Genomic DNA, 17,276 nt, shown 5'->3' on the forward strand with positions numbered 1-17,276 from the left:
AGCAAATTAAAAAGAAAACATGAGTGCAAAGTGAGAAAAGAAGACTTAAAAAAAATAAAAGAAAAGAGTTTACTATAGAAAATAAAACTTTACAATTTTGTTTGTCCTGCTGAGCACATTTTTGCCAGTCACATGCCTTCTGTTTGCAGGGCACTAGAAGTTAAAAAGAACAAAATAGTACCCCAATCACATCTTGAGCAGTGGACGGGTACTGATTATTTTGAGTCAATCAGTACTTGGTACCTGCTCCTCGGACAAGAACATAAATGATGATATGCCTGCAGTGACCAATTATGAGGCTGTAAAGAAGAGCGCCACTCAAACCATCAAACAGTAAGCAACAGGCAGACTCCAAGCTCTTTTCTGTTTACAAGTGCGTCTCACAAATGAGACGCATACCCTAGCGCATGCTATTGCAGACTCGGCCCTCAAAAGTAGTAAATCTGCACCCTTTCTAGTATTCCTATGAATGGGTGATGAATTGCTAATTTTGAGATTCACAAACCTTCTCAGTTGTGTACCTGCAAAGCTGCATGATTCCTCCTGGGAAAGTCATGTGACATGTTCCCCAGTCTTTTATTACCCTAATACAGAATTGTACTTTATGTACATCTCTGTCATGGAGAAATACAATCTGAAATGCAACTGCAATTTTGTTTCTGCACTGGAAAATGTTTTTCTCCATGGAGTCTGCTTCTTTTATACCTTCTAAAAGTTTGGATATGGTTTGTTCCACTTTGCACCCTGGAAGACGACTTATTCTAGTCCTTGTTGGAATAAAAGCCCCACCATTTCCAGAGTTGTCAATGGCAACAAAAGTATACATTTGTGAAGGGTAATAAACTTTCAAAGCAAACCTCTTGGTCCACCTATTCTCCACCCTTAGGTGGAGAAATCGTAAGTAGTAGTATAATTTACACGTGTCAGAAATCGTTCTATTAATTCTTGGCAAGTAAAATGGAGCCACTTCCGGCTGTAAACACTTGTTCGTGAGTCGGGCCAAAAGAGAAGAAGAAAGAGAGACATGGGGTGTATGGCGAGGTATGTGGAATAGAATAATGTCTAGTTTTAAGCAGTACACGAAATAAGAAATTTATTGAGGATAGATTTTATTGTGCTTGCATTGTGCAGAAGATGATCCTAGCTGTTGTGCATCCCTCAAGTGCAGACCATTTCAACTTACAGGAAACCATCACTTAGGGAGGAAATTGAAACTGGGAGACACTTGCCTTTTATGATGCCTCTGACATCGCAGGTTTCAGCCTTTGGCCTTGGGATAGGGTGGTGATGGGGCTGCAAACCAACTCCTCCTCACCCGGCATGTTGTAGAGCAATCATCTGAGCACATGGTTGTGTCACACTTGACTCCCCATGGTCCTCAAAACCATCCATTCAGTAGAGACTCCAGCGTTCATCCAGCCTCGTGACTTCCTCTGCTCCAGTTACCACTGTCATCCCTACACCCTGGGTCGAATAGCACAAGGGATGTTGATCAAATGTACAAATCGTAATGAAGAGCACAACACAGTCATTGATACTATGCATTTATCACAAAAATACAAAAGAAGGCATATAGAGATCGAACATTCGTAGTCCCTGAAGATATACATCATAACAAAATATACATCGTAATAGTCAAAATAAAAAGAAGAGAAAATGAAAATGAAAAAGAAAGATGAGAGAATAAGACGGAAGGTACACAAAGAAAGAAAGAAGAAATAGGGGGTGAGGGTGATAGGGGAAGGCGCAATGGAGGTGTAGAGTTGATTTACTGCCCTGTAGAAATAAAAATGACAGAGTGGTAATAATCAGTCCATTATACTACAGCCAGAAAGATGTCCATTGTATGCCAAAGTGATTGTGGACAGGTTTTTATATGTGTACTCCTAAAATAAGTAAACCAAGCCCACCACATATGAAAAGAAACATTGTTCAGAGCCTTTCCAGTCTAACAAGATAACTTTAACTGCCGCCATCAAAAGAAGATTCAATAAGGTCATATCAGATAACCACAAATAGGGACTCAATACATATGGGGCCCAACATGAAAATAGGATAGAGAGAAAATAGAGGTGATCCTGTCATGGACTTCCGCCAAGTAGTTAGAGAAGTGTTTGCAAGTGAGAAACATATATTTAAGGGTACTGGCGGATTCGATACAGTACCAACATAGATTAGAGTTAAGTAGATGTAACTTTAACATTCTAGGTGGTGTCCAATAAAGAAAATGTGTAGTGTAGAAACATGTCTGAGAGAGGGATGGGATAAGTTTATTGCTAAGAAGATTAGAAGAAATATTAGGCCAGCGATCTTTGGCAATTAGGAGTGAGGTGGTTTGACTCTTGTAAGAGTGACGACCATAGTATTTTAAGAGGCGAAGAAGGAATAATCAAAGCACTGCGCAAGGTCTTATATTTTTGACGCTGCATGGCCCCCTTTACTCAATTTTTGGATAAGGAGGAGAATGGCTGAAGGTAACAATGTACCAAGTTTTGAAATCTTTGCTTTCATCTTCAAAAATCTATAAAAGTTAATACTATGAACACTTGGCTTGTAAAAGAGCAAATGAGAGAGGGTGATCCTCTTCCATCAGATCAGATACTAAATTGATACACTTCTCTGCCCACACCGGACCTATATTGGCTGAAATTGTAGTAAATACTTTAATTAGTACATTTTTTTGAATTATTCCATAATGAATGGGGTATGGATTTAGATTGACTAAGAGACAAAGACTTATCCAGAAGTTTGATGGCTCGAATCGTGTCATAGAAGACACAAGAAGAGTGAGGCAAAGCTAAGGAGATCATGGGTAAAGCCGGAGAGAGAATACAGAAACATATGACGATGTTCAATTTAAAGCCAAGGAACCACCATAGAGGTTGAAGTATCTAGTGAACTTACACCCCGGGCTACATAGAAAGCTGTTTGATAATCAGACCAATTTGGCAAATCACATCCTCCAATCAAGCGTGGAAGCTAAATTACTTAAGGTTCATCCTAGGCCTTTTTATGAGCCCACAAGAAATTGGATGCTAATTTATCTAAAGTAGAGAAAAAAATAGAAGACAATTGAACAGAGACCATCATGGTCAAAAATTTCACAAGTGGCATATATTTAGGTGACCATGAAGATTGTTTATCTTCAATTTTATCCAATACTTTCTGTTAATTGGTAGTTATTGAATCCCCCAGATCCTTAGAGCATCATATAACAAGATACTTAAAAAATATATATTTTTATTGCAAATAAAACAGAGACACTGTCAGTGAAAACAATACACTGTAGTAGCACAACACTGCCATACAAATCTAAGCTCTCCTCAGCCCGTCAAATCTCCCCTTCCTTCCACCCACCTCCAAATAATTCACAAGGTAGCAGTTGAGCTCCGGTGTTCCCGGTACCCAGCATCAAATTCAGTACTCTTAGTAGGGGCACACAGCCCACCCCGATAGTTCCATTTCTCCCAACTTTTGACCAGTTTCTTTGGACAGCCCCTGTCCTCATAGACTACTCTCTCCGCAAGCATGCACCAGACCATGTCTTTCTTCCAATCGTCCAGTTGCATTGCCAACTGGGCCCTCCATAACTGTGCAATATAGCGCATCACCACCATAAATCCCACCGTCATCCATATTTTGTCTATTCGGGGAAGGTCGGTCGCATCCCAGACATTCAATAAGCATCCCTTTGCAGAAACCCCATTCACACATGCAGCCACCGATGCCTAGTACTGCTGAATTATTGAATAGCTCCATAACATGTGGAAAAACGTTCCTGCTTGGCCACAGTTCCTATGACACAATGCAGTTGATGCTCTGCTCATCTTTACCATATTAGTACATGCATAGAATTTTTGTTTGCACCTGTCAGAATCGGGGAAACATCCCGAACCACGACTCCAGAAGAAGGAAGTCATGAACAACGAAAGCGGAACAACGCTTTCGTTAACCACAACTTCGTTCTTCTGTGCTTAACCACACGTGCTGAACAACGCACATGCGTGGTTAAGACACAGAAGGGAGTCGGCTTCTGAGGAGGACACGGTCAGGTAAGTGGGGCTGGAACCATTTTAGGGGAGGGGATTGGAGTATTTTTTGTTTTTGGGGGTTGAGTGGTTGGGGTAGTTTAGGTTTTGGGGGGTCACTGTAGTTTTAAGGGCGGGAGTGGGGGGGGGTCGGGGTATTTTTAATTTTTAGGGGTGGGGCTGGGGGGTCAGGGTAGCTTAGGTTTTAGGGAGGTGGGGGGGTCAGGTTAGTTTTAGGGGTGGGGGTCAGGGTATTTCTAGTTTTAGTGGCGGGGTGGGGGTAGTTTAGTTTAGGTTTTGGTAGGTGTGGGGGGTCGCAGTAGTTTTAGGGGTGGGGCGGCTTATTTTTAGTTTTTGGGGATGGGGGGTCGGGGTAGCTTAGGTTTTAGGGGGTGTGGGGGGGGTCGCAGTAGTTTTAGGGGCGGGCGTAGTTTAAGTTTTAGGGGTCGGGGTAGTGGGGTAGGGGTAGAATTGTTTTTAGGGGTGGGGGGTTGGGGTACGATTGTTTTAGGGGTGGGGGGCTCATGCTGGAACCATGCATGCCGTTCCACGCATGCCTTTACCAGGAATGGCTTTACAACAAAAAATCGTTTTGTGGTAAAGGCATGTGTGGTAACAACGCGGTCGTTGTTCCGACCCCGTTGTTTAGGCATGCGTGGTTCCAGCATTCGTGGTTCTGACTTACATTCGTAAATCTTATCCTTATTACCACCTCAGTAGAGGATGCCAGGATCTCAGGCCACTCATTGTTCTCTAGACACTCAAGGTCCCGCTCCCTTCATTTAAGTAGACAAGCCAGGGCATTGAGTGAATTATTAATCAGCATAGGGTAGGTAAGGGAGATTGCCTGTCTGCGCATATGGGTCAGTCAACAGCCTCTTTTCTAGCGGCAATGATTTGGGAATCTTCTCTCCCTTTGGCCCCGCTGTCTGCAATGCATGACAGATAGTGATAGGTTTCAGTGGGTGACAATTGGTATTTGTTCAGCATTTCACATAGGTCGCCCACTCCTGATAGGCCAATTGAATCCTATTGTCAAAGTTTTGTTACATCCCCAGTGTGTCCATTTGTTCAGTATTCCACAGGGGTGTGGCCTATATAATCCTACAACGCCAGCCCAAAGCATTCAGGGGGTGATTCTCACCCTGGCGGGCGGCGGAGGCCGCCCGCCAGCGTTCCCCCCTCCAAAATACCGCTCCGCGGTCGAAAGACCGCTGAGGGTATTTTGGCTTTTGCACTGGGCTGGCGGGCGACCGCCAAAAGGCCGCCCGCCAGCCCAGTGCAAAACACCCTTCCCACGAGGACGCCGGCTCAGAATTGAGCCGGCGGAGTGGGAAGGTGCGACGGGTGCAGTGGCACCCGTCGCGTATTTCAGTGTCTGCAAAGCAGACACTGAAATACAAAGTGGGGCCCTCTTACGGGGGTCCCTGCAGTGCCCATGCCATTGGCATGGGCACTGCAGGGGCCCCCAGGGGCCCCACAACACCCCATGCCGCCATCTTGTTCCTGGCGGCATGGGCACTGCAGGGGCCCCCAGGGGCCCCATGACACCCCATACCGCCATCCTGTTCCTGGCGGGCGAACCGCCAGGAACAGGATGGCGGTATGGAGTGTCAGAATCCATGGAGGATTCATTTGGGCAGCGGAAAACCGGCGGGAGACCGCTGGTTTTCCGCATCTGACCGTGGCCAAACCGCCGCGGTCAGAATGCCCTGCGGGGCACCGCCAGCCTGTTGGCGGTGCTCCCGCCAACCCTGGCCCCGGCGGTCCATGACCGCCGGGGTCAGAATGACCCCCTCAGTGTTTTGTGCCAGAGGGTGAGTGTAACTTTGATTGGGCTCGGGAAAGATGTGGTGTGTGCCCCATCATAGATGGCCCTGAGGTACCCCCGGGTTGCATGACCTGCCTGTCCATGCTATACACTAGCTTCTTCATGGGGAGATGGACCCAGTGATTGATAACAATGAGCTATGCTGCCCAATAGTATTTTTGTATATCAGGCAGCGCTATTCTGCTGTCTTTCCAGTCTCTCGTCAGTTTATTTGTCGTTATTCGTGCAGGGCCTCCATCCCAGAGTAGTGTAGGGGTTCTGCTCTTGATCTCCTGGGAATAGGATATCAGGACAGGGTATGGTGTATTTTGAAGTGCATAGAGGAAGCGGGGTAATGCCATCATTCTAAATGGAGCAACATTCCCAAGAAACAACAGGGGCTGGGCTCCCTTTGTTGGACTTCCCTTTGGAAGCGCATCAAAGCAGGCTCCAGGTTGCGAGTATATAAGATGTCTGGGTCTGCAGTAACATAGATCCCCAGGTAGTGAAACCCATCATCGATGATGTGAGCCGCGCAGTCTCTAGGGATACATGGTGCGTGACCACAAAGGAGATAAATTATGGACTTATTCCAGTTGATGGTGTAGCCAGAATATCGATGGAACAGAGTGAGTATGTGGAGGATTTTATCAAGTGTAGGATCTGGATCCGGGACAAAGCGAAGAATGTATGCTGCATAGACAGATATCATGTCTTCCCAGTCCTCAGTCCACCACAGTCCTTTAATCAAGGGGTCACACCTAATCCAGGCCACCAGTGGCTCCAAGACCAGGGCAAAGATCAAGGGGGAGAGTGGGCTTTCCTTTCCCATCCCACATTGGAGCCAGGACACTGGAGATATATTTCCATTTACTGTCACTTGGAACAGGGGCTCAGTGTAGAGGAGCCGTATCCATGTTAGGAAACATGGGCCAAAGCACATCTTGATCAGGACTTGAAACATAAGTGGCCACTAAATTGTGTTAAAAGCCATACGAGCATCTAGCAAGAACACAAGGGCATTTTCAGTCATCACAGCTGCGTGGCCGAGAACTTCATCCAGTCGACCTAGATTAAGAGAGGTGCTTCTCCCTGGCATGCATCCAGATTTGTCCGGATGGACCAACGTCTTGACTACTCGAACCAGCCAAAAATATAATTGAATATTTTATCTTGTGGTCTCTCAGGGCCCTTGTGACTTCCAGAAAGCTGCAGCACATTTATTTAACTTTGAGCGTGAAGTCCATAAAAAATGTGATAGTGGCGTTCTTGTAGGTAAGTGGCGGATGCTACAGGCCACCTGGAGTATGACGTGTTGATCACTGTAGTTGAAAATACAGGCTATTATTGGGTAGGGTGGAGCTCCCGGCCTTAGCTGGGAGCTAGGAACATGATGGGCACACTCCACTGAAAAGTACTTGGAAAGACTACGTGGCTGTAGCATCTTTAGAATGAGTTCTTCCACAAGTATGTCAACCTTTGGCCCCACTGAGTGTACGGGGACTCCGAGTATGCAATTATTATTAAACCATGAGCGGCTTTCATAGTCTTCTAGCCTTGCTTCCAAAGTTTTGGTAACTGTACGCAGCTTGCTGACTTAAGCCTTCAGGGCCTTTGTGTCCCACTGTAGGGCTTTAGTAGAGTCTTCTACCTCCTTCATTCATGTGCCAATGTTGCGGAGGTCCATGACCTCTGTCGTAACCAAGTTGATTCTGGTCCTTAAGGATGTACATACGCTCTGAATCGATGCCATTATGTCATGGATTGTAAGTGTCTCACTCTCTGGGAAAACTTGGTCTGTGGGGTCGTGCATGTCCTGGGTCTCCCCCCCCCCGAACAGCCACCTCTTTGAGGAGAGTGTATTTATCAAGTTTTGTTTGACGAGCCCTCTGCACTTCTCTCCATACCGTCATTGTTCTTGCATTGGACTACATTGCGGGTGGCCCCTGCTGGCTCGGGTGCTAGGGAGGGGAGGATGAAGGGGCTGCCTCAGTACTCACCGCCGCCTGCCTGTGGTCACTTGAGACACGCCATGTGGCCTGTCAGGTTTCCTGGTACTTGTCCCCCAGCCCCCCATGTTCTTAGTGCGGCAGTTGCAAACATTAAATCAAGAAAGTGTCACAAAGATTACCATGCTCTCCCTTCAAGGCACTATATCGATGTTACATGCCAGGGGGGAGCGGATTAAAGTTAATCGCAGGTACATTCAGTAACATCAGGTTATATGGCCATGCGCTTGGTTGGTTTCTCCTGCAGTGGCTCCCAAAGATGAGGCCCGGCCAAGTGGCAGCAGTGAGGGATTACGGGTCGTCACTTCTCACCTCCCTGCTCTTCTCAGCGATTCCCATCAGGGTCCTGGGGCCTAGAAAGCACCTCATCCCTGCTCAATTGGGAAGAGGAGGGTCACATAGGTTCAGTCTTGTAGTGGCCCAGCGGGGCACTCCTCAGCAGGGACTATGGCGGGCCTCTTCTTTCTGATAGATCTTGGTGGCTCTTACTAGCTTTTCTTTCGGGCAGCAGCGCGGCTCACACCGCTCCAGGTCTTCTCTCCGTGTGGGCCAACACGCATTGCTCCGCTGCAGACACAGGGCCTCGCACTGGGCTTCGGCCCGTCCTGGCAGTCCTTGGTGGGCTGCTCCACATATGCCTCCGCTGCCGCTTGACATGAGCCTCCTCAGCTGGCCTGTCCTTCCGACGCGTTCGCACATCCTCAGTCAGCCGTGCGGCATCCCTTGCATGCCAGTGATTATTTCTTGGGCCTCGAAAAAGTGAGGTGTCTGTTGGATTTCACCAGGAATTGTCCTGTGCAATGACCAAGCTACGGCCCTGATCCAGTTCTGATGTCTGACAGATGGTTAACAAAGGGAGCACCGCCAATAGGATTGCGTGTTTGTCAGGCCCAGAGGAGAAAAATAGATAGGGCCTTCTAGAAAATGCAGAAAAGGGGCACAGCACAGAGTTTCGCCTCAGCACTTTCTTTAGTCTCTTCCAACTACTTTTCATTAAAATCGGAGAGAGGACTGGGGCATGTGGATAGGTCTCTTGTTTGGCAGCTTCCTCTAATAAACTTTTACAATCCTAAAACCACGTTCTAATACTAGATGAGAGAGACCGAAAGGAAAAAAGGTGAGGATAACCTAAGATATAAACCACATTATATTGTTTAGTGAATTTCAGGAGTATCCTTATGTTGCAAAGACCCTAAGTCACTCCTGCATCGTGATGCATATATGCTCATTATGTTAGCACTTTTGTCATTATCTACTGTCTGTGTTTTTTTTTTTTGGCCGAGTCTGTGCCACATCAGCAAAGAAGCATTTTATTTTTTCATTTTTGCCTATGTGGCTCAGCATTGGCAAAGCAAAAATGTCACACAGCATCACTAAAAGGGAGTCCTGTTGTATTTGGCAATATTTGTTTGTACAAGCCACTGCCTCCCGCTGTTAATTTTTTGGAATCACATTTACCTTAAAAAATGCTTTCCACGAAAGCTCTACGGGATGAACATGTTAATAAAATAATTGGTTTATCAGCTTTAATAAATAATTCTGTAGCATAAATGTGAGATAGTACTGTCGAACATACATGTGAAAGACTGCATGCCGCAAACAAGCAGTTAGATTCCAGGTGCTCAGGCAGTGAAACATAGTTATGCTTACCTTCTCTTTAAAAAATCATCTTGCAGTTGTGTACAAACTAGGAGGAGAGGGGCGATGAAATCATCAGTCCCTGTTCCAAAACCAGTAGCAGAGCACTGGAAAAAAGTAGGCTCTACATGTTTTTCATTAGTCAATGAATGACTCACCTGTCATAGGAAGGACATGAAGGTTCTTTTTGACAAAAATGAGTTTTGTTATACAGAAGTCGCCGTTTATTCCATAGAGAACATCTCCATTAAAGGCCGTCGGAAGCAAATTATTGTGAGACACTAATAACGTCTTGATTAGTTGCATAAAATTAATTTAAGTACAGAATGCAAAATAGTATTTTAGGGCTTTCTCTCTGTTTATTTAGGTTGTTCTGGGAAGACGAAGCAAAGACAGCTGATTAGGCCTGAAAACTAGATGTAATGTTTTGAACAGTGTGATAAATGCAAAACAAAAAAGCAATGGCAAAGCCAATTGATCTTGCCTTTATAATGAGTCTGCCAAGCTGTTGGCTTTGCCATTGCTTTTCTGTAAATGATTGTTTAGAAAAAGTAAAATTAAAAAATAAGACTGGAGAAAAAGCACACGCATATCTTATGGTATCTCAGAATAGTACATTGAAATCAGTTTTCAATATTTAAATGTCATGGTATATAGTTCAATACTTTTCACTCAGCAAACTCCTGAACATAATTTAATACGAATATGTGTCAGAAGATAAGGGAAATGTTTGCCATGGCCTAAGGTTACAGCCATTTAGTCTTCTGCAGTAGCTGAGAGAGCATATTTATGCCCCCCCCAGGAGAAGTATCATGCTAAGTACTCCTTCTGCCTCTGCTGCTAGCTGAGTGACTGCAAATGCCGATTACTCCAGCACCGTAAAACCCTTTGTGTAACAAAGGTTGTGCTTTCATGCAAAATGGGAATGCAGGAGATAAAACAAAACTACACTTAAAATCTGCTTTTCAGCCTCACTCCAGCAAAAATATCCCTGCTGCTCTGCTTTTACAGATCAGTTTGGAGGGGTTGGGAGCCGCACAGTGCAGAGGTATCTGAGAGAATAAAACCACACATGAGGCAGAGAGCTAGAAACGTATGCAATCCATGGAGTGCTGAATCAGAATAAAAAAAGTAGTTCCCTAAATGTGAGCAACAGAAAGATACAAGTCAGCCAATCAAAAGGTTCATAAAGAGGATATGCTCTGGGGGAGGGCCAAACAATTGAAGACGGCAGCAGATCGTCAAATAAGAAGCAATCAAATGAGGGAGACAAATCCAATTAATGGTAAGCAATGAGCAGGCTGTAAGCCCACTGTACATTCACAATAGATTATTTGCAACTGGACAGCATGGATCAACCTAATGCAAAGCTCCCCAAGTCAATGTAAAGATGAGAAAGATAATTCAGGGTTGAGAAAGTATGTCCAAAAAAGCATCAAAGAAATAGGTGCAGCATTGAAAGTTAATACATATTATACATCCAAAGGTTAGGCAATCCAGCCTGAAATTAAATCATTTTATTAAGAAAGCGCTTTTAGAGGGGATGCCCATTCTGTTTTAAAACTTTGCCCCTTTATCGCTCATGTGTTCACTCTCTACCACTGAGAGGCAAAAAATGAGGCGTGTTGCTGAAAGAGGAGAAAAAAGTTCCAATAGACCATTTAAAGATGATAAATACATAAAAAGGAAAATGGTGTCCTGTAGACTTATGCCGACCTCATTTCCCTTTCCTTTTCATTAAAATGTGTGTGCCACAAAGCAGCAAACAAGACAACTTATTTTCCCAGCCACCAGTGAAATTAAAACTTAATCATCAGCATGCCAAAGGCAGAACATCTTCATTAATTGTGAAGCTGAGCCTAGTTTGAATATTTTTGATGAATGCATGTAATGTTGAAATGTATTTATTTTGTGATGTAGGTTCTTCATTCTGTACTTTTCTTGGTGTGTTTCAGATCCGGACTCCTTCCTCATCTTCAGTAATGACGGACAAGGCTGCTTGGAGGTAAGAGACAGCAAAATCCAAACCACAAAAACCTGCAACAGCAGCTCTTTGGCCCAGCAATGGCTGTGGGTCTCCCGGGGACGTCTCTTCAACATTGGCGCAATGCAGTGTCTCTGGCTCCCACTACCTGTTAACGGAACAACCCTGACATCAGCGGTCACATATGAGTGTGACCACGAGGCGTTCAACGTGATGCGGCGCTGCAAGACTATGGAGGACCAGCTCTCCCAGATCCTGAACTCCATGGTTGGGAACTCCTCACCAGCTGCAGTGAAGGAAGGCCAATTGTGGATCCATGGCACAAACTCTAGCATTTGTTCCAAAGTTTATTCAGGTAAAAGGACAACCTATTTTTAAACTGCTCTCACGCTAGCTCCTCACTCGCACTCTGTTGGTTATGATCACTACTGAAGAATGTATTGATCACATTAATCCAGGAAAACTAGGGTCCGCAGAGAGGGGTGGAGTCCATAATGTTAAGGGATGTATAGCACTATGTAAACCCTATGCCCAAATTGTGTCCAGTTCTGAATGCCACATGTCCTTAGTGTTTCCGGGACTGTAGAAAAAAAATCTGGGGCAGTGATGTGCCACATTTCTTGCAATGGAAAGGTGCAAGAAATAAAAGCCTATTTTATCATTGCGTGTAATGTAAAATCCTCCAATTTCTGAAAGATGTGTTAAATCTTTAGTAGGGTCCAGCAGTGGACTTTCCTATACGGCAGGCGCTGTATAGTGGAACAATTCAACCTGCGAATTGTGCACCAAATTCAGCACTTCCTCCTTAAATCTGTGGATTTGTCAATACCAGGGACACATGAACGGAAGGTGTGTTTAGGGACGGCTAGGCTAGGGCAGCCCTTAATAGGAAAGTGTTGGGTGCACAGTGGGATGTAGGACACCAGGGGATCCATGGGTGTGCTGGTATAGACTGCGTTACTGGCCATAGTAATGTGAAACGATAGAATCGCATGACGATGCTCCCATTAGTTAACTGGATTTTGTAATTTACAGTTTCACGGCCTACTTTAACATGCTTGCAGTATTGTTTTCTGAAAATAATAGTTTAGTGCACTGCACAAATTTACTACCTTCGACTCGCAGAAGTGTAATAAAAAAAAGTTGGACAGTTACGTTTGGAGTATATTTCTAAGTTTTTTAAAATTATTATCCAGCTATTTCAGGAGTTATCAACTGTCATGGATTTTCTTGTGTGCTCAAATGCATCCGCATTTCTTCATTTAGAATTGTACCCAGGTGAGCAGTTCTGAGCGCAGAAATGGAACACAAATATGAATTTACTCATTTAACTTTTTTATAATATCTATTTCTCCGTGAGACAATGTGTTCCTTTTATTTAAACTCGTCGCTTACAGCCCATGAAATAAGGCGTGGTGTTGCAGTCCCTACCCTAGAAACGAGCTTAAACTGCTGCAGGAGTAGATTTGAATGAATTGCATAAGTGGGAAACTATCGGCAAATTGTTGGTGACTACCAAGAAACATACATGTTAGTGTTCGTTCTTTAACAGGTGGGCTCATCAAGCCCAATCCACCATCAGCCCAATCCACCACAAACACTGGATCTGCAAATTTATTAAATTAACGATACTAGTGAAACTTCAGTATGAACACATCACACTTGCAAGGGTAAAACCTTATTTTGAAATTAGCTCCCTAAGCAATAAGTAGTAATGTGTCCGTCACTAATGGGCGGTGTTTTTTGTTCTTACTGAGACCCTACCCTAAACCGTTTTATGTTATTTACATTTATGATGCCCATTCTGTTTTAAAACTTTGCCCCCTTATCGCTCATGTGTTCACTCTCAGCCATGAACAGCATCAGAACTCATCAGGGAGCTTGGTTTGCGCTACATAAAAGTCCATAAATTGATAAAAACCTGCATAAAACACCATCAATACCAGTGCCCTTAACATTAGGGCCTAATGTGCAGAAAGCTACAATGGCAATGCATCTGTGAGAAGCTCTATTTTGTATGGTGCTAGCAATTCCTGATTCAATATCAGCAGACAAACATGTTGAATGAGCTAGTTCTAGAATGTGCCTTTGTTTTTCAGAAAACCAAACTGGTTTTTGAAAATTCTTCTGATTTTTAAATGAAAAGCTTAAGCTTTTAATACAAAATTTGACCAAACAAAAAATGTTCATGATGAACAGCAATGACAATTGTATAATACCACATAGTACACCCTAAGTTGTCTCTTGAGTGTTGCAAGGCAGGTAAAGGACGTAATCCAATATTGTTCCCTAAATGAAATGGCTGAGGCGAGGCAAAAGCAAAGCAGATTCTGTAGTATCTTCTTTAATAGATGGACCCACGACCTCAGCGATCACCAGCCTCATCTGAAGTGTCCAGGCAACTGTTAAGTGCCCACACGTTCCAGAATCAGACTAATGCTCGGAGCAATCTAAATTCCATACAGTCAAACGCTAACAATTAAATTCAAACAATAACTTGTACTTACATAAGAGTAAACGTTATAAACAAGTAATTAATACTGGAATGTGCATATTGGTGGAAGCTGACCTGGTGTGTGGTGGACACTTATGGTGTTGGCACCTTACACCAGGCCCAGGCGACCCCTATTAGTGTATGTAGGCAGTGTCAAGGAAGCCAGGCTCTCTCGAGGCAGCTGTGGATGAGCAGCCAAGACTTATCTAGGAGACATGAAAGCTTATGCAATACCACAATAGTCACACAGCAACTTATCACACATAAAAGAAACCATACAGTGTTACAAAAATAAAGGTACTTTATCATAGTAGCACCACACTAGATTACTTATAAGTAGTCCCCCAACTGGAGGTAAGTACACACTACATATATACAAAATAATACTTAGGAATTGGCACAAGAAACAAGCATTAGAAAGAATTAGTGAAAAAAGTAAGGGCCCTAGGGGAAGACCAAACCATATACTAAAATAGTGGAATGTGAGGTAAAGTCTCCCACCCTAGGATATGGAGTAGTCAGAGGGGAGCTGGAAGAACTAGGGACCTCGAGAGGTGAGTACCTAAGTGACCCCAGCGACCAGGAGAGCAGGGGTAAGTACCCGGTTTTCCCAAGAACGAACAAGAGGACTTAGAAAATGGATTGTGCAAGAACAGGACGAGAACAGAGGAGTCCAAAGGTGGATTCTGGAAGAAGAGGACCTGCAGAAGAAGGGGACAGACTCCAGTCCACAATGGAGTGTCAAGTCGGGGCAGGAGCCACTACCCACCCTTTCTGTGGAGGAGGATCCAGGTGGATGGGGGAAGAGGAAGACCAATGTGGAGTTCAAGAGCTGAAAAGGAGTCCTTGGAGCAGTGCAGATGGTGTCCCACGTTGGTCGTCGGGTTGCAGATGGTCTGTGGTTTAGCGATTTGCCAACAGGCCTTGGCAAATGCAAGAATAAGCAAAAGAAGAGTTGCAAGGCTGAAGAGGACCTGCAAGGTCCAGAGGACTCTACCCTTGGAGGGGAGTCCGGGCTGACCCTCAGCAGTCGGGAGAGCCAGCATAAGCAGTTTCAGCCCCCACAGGCAACCCACTGGCAGCAGCCACAGTAAGTTGCAGTGAGGACCAATCCGCACACCTGGAGAGGAGTCCCACGTCGCTGGAGGAGCAGAGAGGAGAGTATCCTTGGCAGGATGAAGTGCTGGAGGCTGGGGCTACTCAGTCTGTAGATCCATTGGAGCAGGAGAAAACAATGCACATCGAATCTGGGGACTCACCCGCAAGGGAGTCCCCAAATAGCCCTAAAAGGGGGTTTGGTCACCTTGTACTCAGATGCTCCCACGGGCTTCTGCACAACTTGGTTTCAAGATGGAAGAATCTAGTGGCCACCTGGAGATCTGGGTGCCAACCCTGGGGTGGTGATTTACGGGGGAGTGGTCACTCCCCTTTCCTTTGTCCAGTTTCACGTGGGTCCCTGGACTGGTGCAAACTGTTTTTTGCAATGAGGGCACCAAATGTGCCCTTCAAGGCAGCCACATTTTGCATGCTGCAGCCCATGGGAGAACCCTGGTGTCCTAATGCCCTGGGTACCTAAGTAGCATATACTTGGGACTTATAAGGGGATACCAGTATGCCAATTGTGGAGTGCACAAAATCCTAGGTAACCACTTTTGGAGTGAGAAAGCACAGTCACTGGGGGTCCTGTTAGCAGGATCCCAGTGAAAACAGTCTAAGCACACTGATAGGCAAAAAGTGGGGGTAACCATGCCAAATATAGGGTTCTTTCCTACACATATTACATCAAGCTTGAATAATTGATCTTAATATTATCCAACTCAGGGTAATCATTGTATTGAATATGAAAGATTGGGGTTCGAACCAGTGTTATTGAGGTCTAGAGCAAGATCTTAGCGCTTTGTAGCGTCCTTGCATGTGACATCATTACAATAAATTCACTTTGCTTCGTCTTTGATGTAACGTAGCGGAGTGGAGGGAGGGGACTCCTGTGAACACGTGGCTGGTGTCTGTCAGCCAGGTGTGCTTACACGTTACACGAAACGGGCCAGATGTATTGAGTACTGGAAGAATCATTTCAGCTAGCCTGATTTTGGACAGGCTAACTGAAATATAAAGAGTAGAACAGTTGCATAGTTTAGGAAAGCACCTAGCCGACACTATAAAAATAATAGATGCTTTTCCAAAATTAAAATATTGTGTTTAAACTTTTTTTAATGAAATTCCATTTTCATGAAGTAGCCTTCTTTTTGAGGGTTGCATGTTTTCTTAAAATGCAGCATATTATTTGTGTGTTGTTTGCAGAGCGGATTTGCTCTTGATTTCTGAAACCTTTCCTTTGGCGTTTGGTACACTGTCCAAAGAATTAAGATTTTATGCAGCACAGTAAAATCAAGGCCACTTTGTTCTGTCGGTGTTTAGTACAGTGGTTAGAGCCCACAATAGAGGTATTTGAGTCTATTGTGATTGTTTCTGCCCCAGTCTTAATCTGTGACTAACTGCGCCTCACCCATTGGCCGCGCCCTGGGAGAAATTTCCTAATTCCTCTCAGGTTGGCGATCTTGATGAATCACATTATTCCTCTACCTGTGAAATTCGAAGGCTAGGGAATGTGGGGATCCACTTCATGGCCACCAGATTTTTACATCTTTGTAAAAGCAGTTTCAAGCTATTCTCCATAAGCAGAATTGGAGAGATTATTCTGCCAACCCACTGGAAATGTCAAGATGACATTCTCTGTAGTGAGATTAAATAAAATTCAAAGTAATCCAATCCACTTCTGCCATGGTTCACTGGCTGACTGCCGTTTCAGCCTTGCCATTATACCTACTGTAACCATTGTTTCCATTGGCCAGAGTTGATATTCCAAGTACATTTCAAGTAATGGGAGAGCTGGAGCTAATGTAATGACAAATTGAGGTAATAGGTTGGTATTGTGAAATAAAACCTGTTCATGCACCAGTCAGTGTCTCAAATGGTCTATTGACAAAATAAACATTAATAATGTGATTCACAGATACAACTGCCTGGCACTCTCCCCCTGCCCCCCGTGGTAGTTCATAGACCAAGCTGGTGGGCTGAAGGCAGGACTCAAATTTATACCATATTGTACACAAGTTTAGAGTAATAACCACATGGAAAATTCTTATACTGAACACAAGCAGGTGCTTAGCCTGAGATCATGGCAACAGAAAGGGAAGGCCTATAGACGGTAACAGAAATGTAAACATTTTCGGTTGACCAAGCTCTCTTCAGTTCTTTGCTTCTCAGGAGCCAAGATCTTTCCTCAAATGATGTTTAAGTTGACATATTTGCC

General features: G+C 44.5%; 1 protein-coding gene across 2 annotated transcripts in view; it reads left to right on the top strand.

Annotated features, from left to right (window-relative positions):
• MRC2 (mannose receptor C-type 2) overlaps nt 1-17,276 on the top strand; it is a 761,492-nt gene that overhangs the window by 43,297 nt on the left and 700,919 nt on the right. For both annotated transcript variants that reach the window (XM_069237988.1, XM_069237989.1), the window contains exon 2: nt 11,441-11,824. In XM_069237988.1, the coding sequence (XP_069094089.1) occupies nt 11,441-11,824 (384 nt within the window). The remainder of the gene's footprint in view (nt 1-11,440; nt 11,825-17,276) is intronic.

The sequence above is a fragment of the Pleurodeles waltl genome, chromosome 6, assembly GCF_031143425.1.
Source record: "Pleurodeles waltl isolate 20211129_DDA chromosome 6, aPleWal1.hap1.20221129, whole genome shotgun sequence".
Classification (NCBI taxonomy): domain Eukaryota; kingdom Metazoa; phylum Chordata; class Amphibia; order Caudata; family Salamandridae; genus Pleurodeles; species Pleurodeles waltl.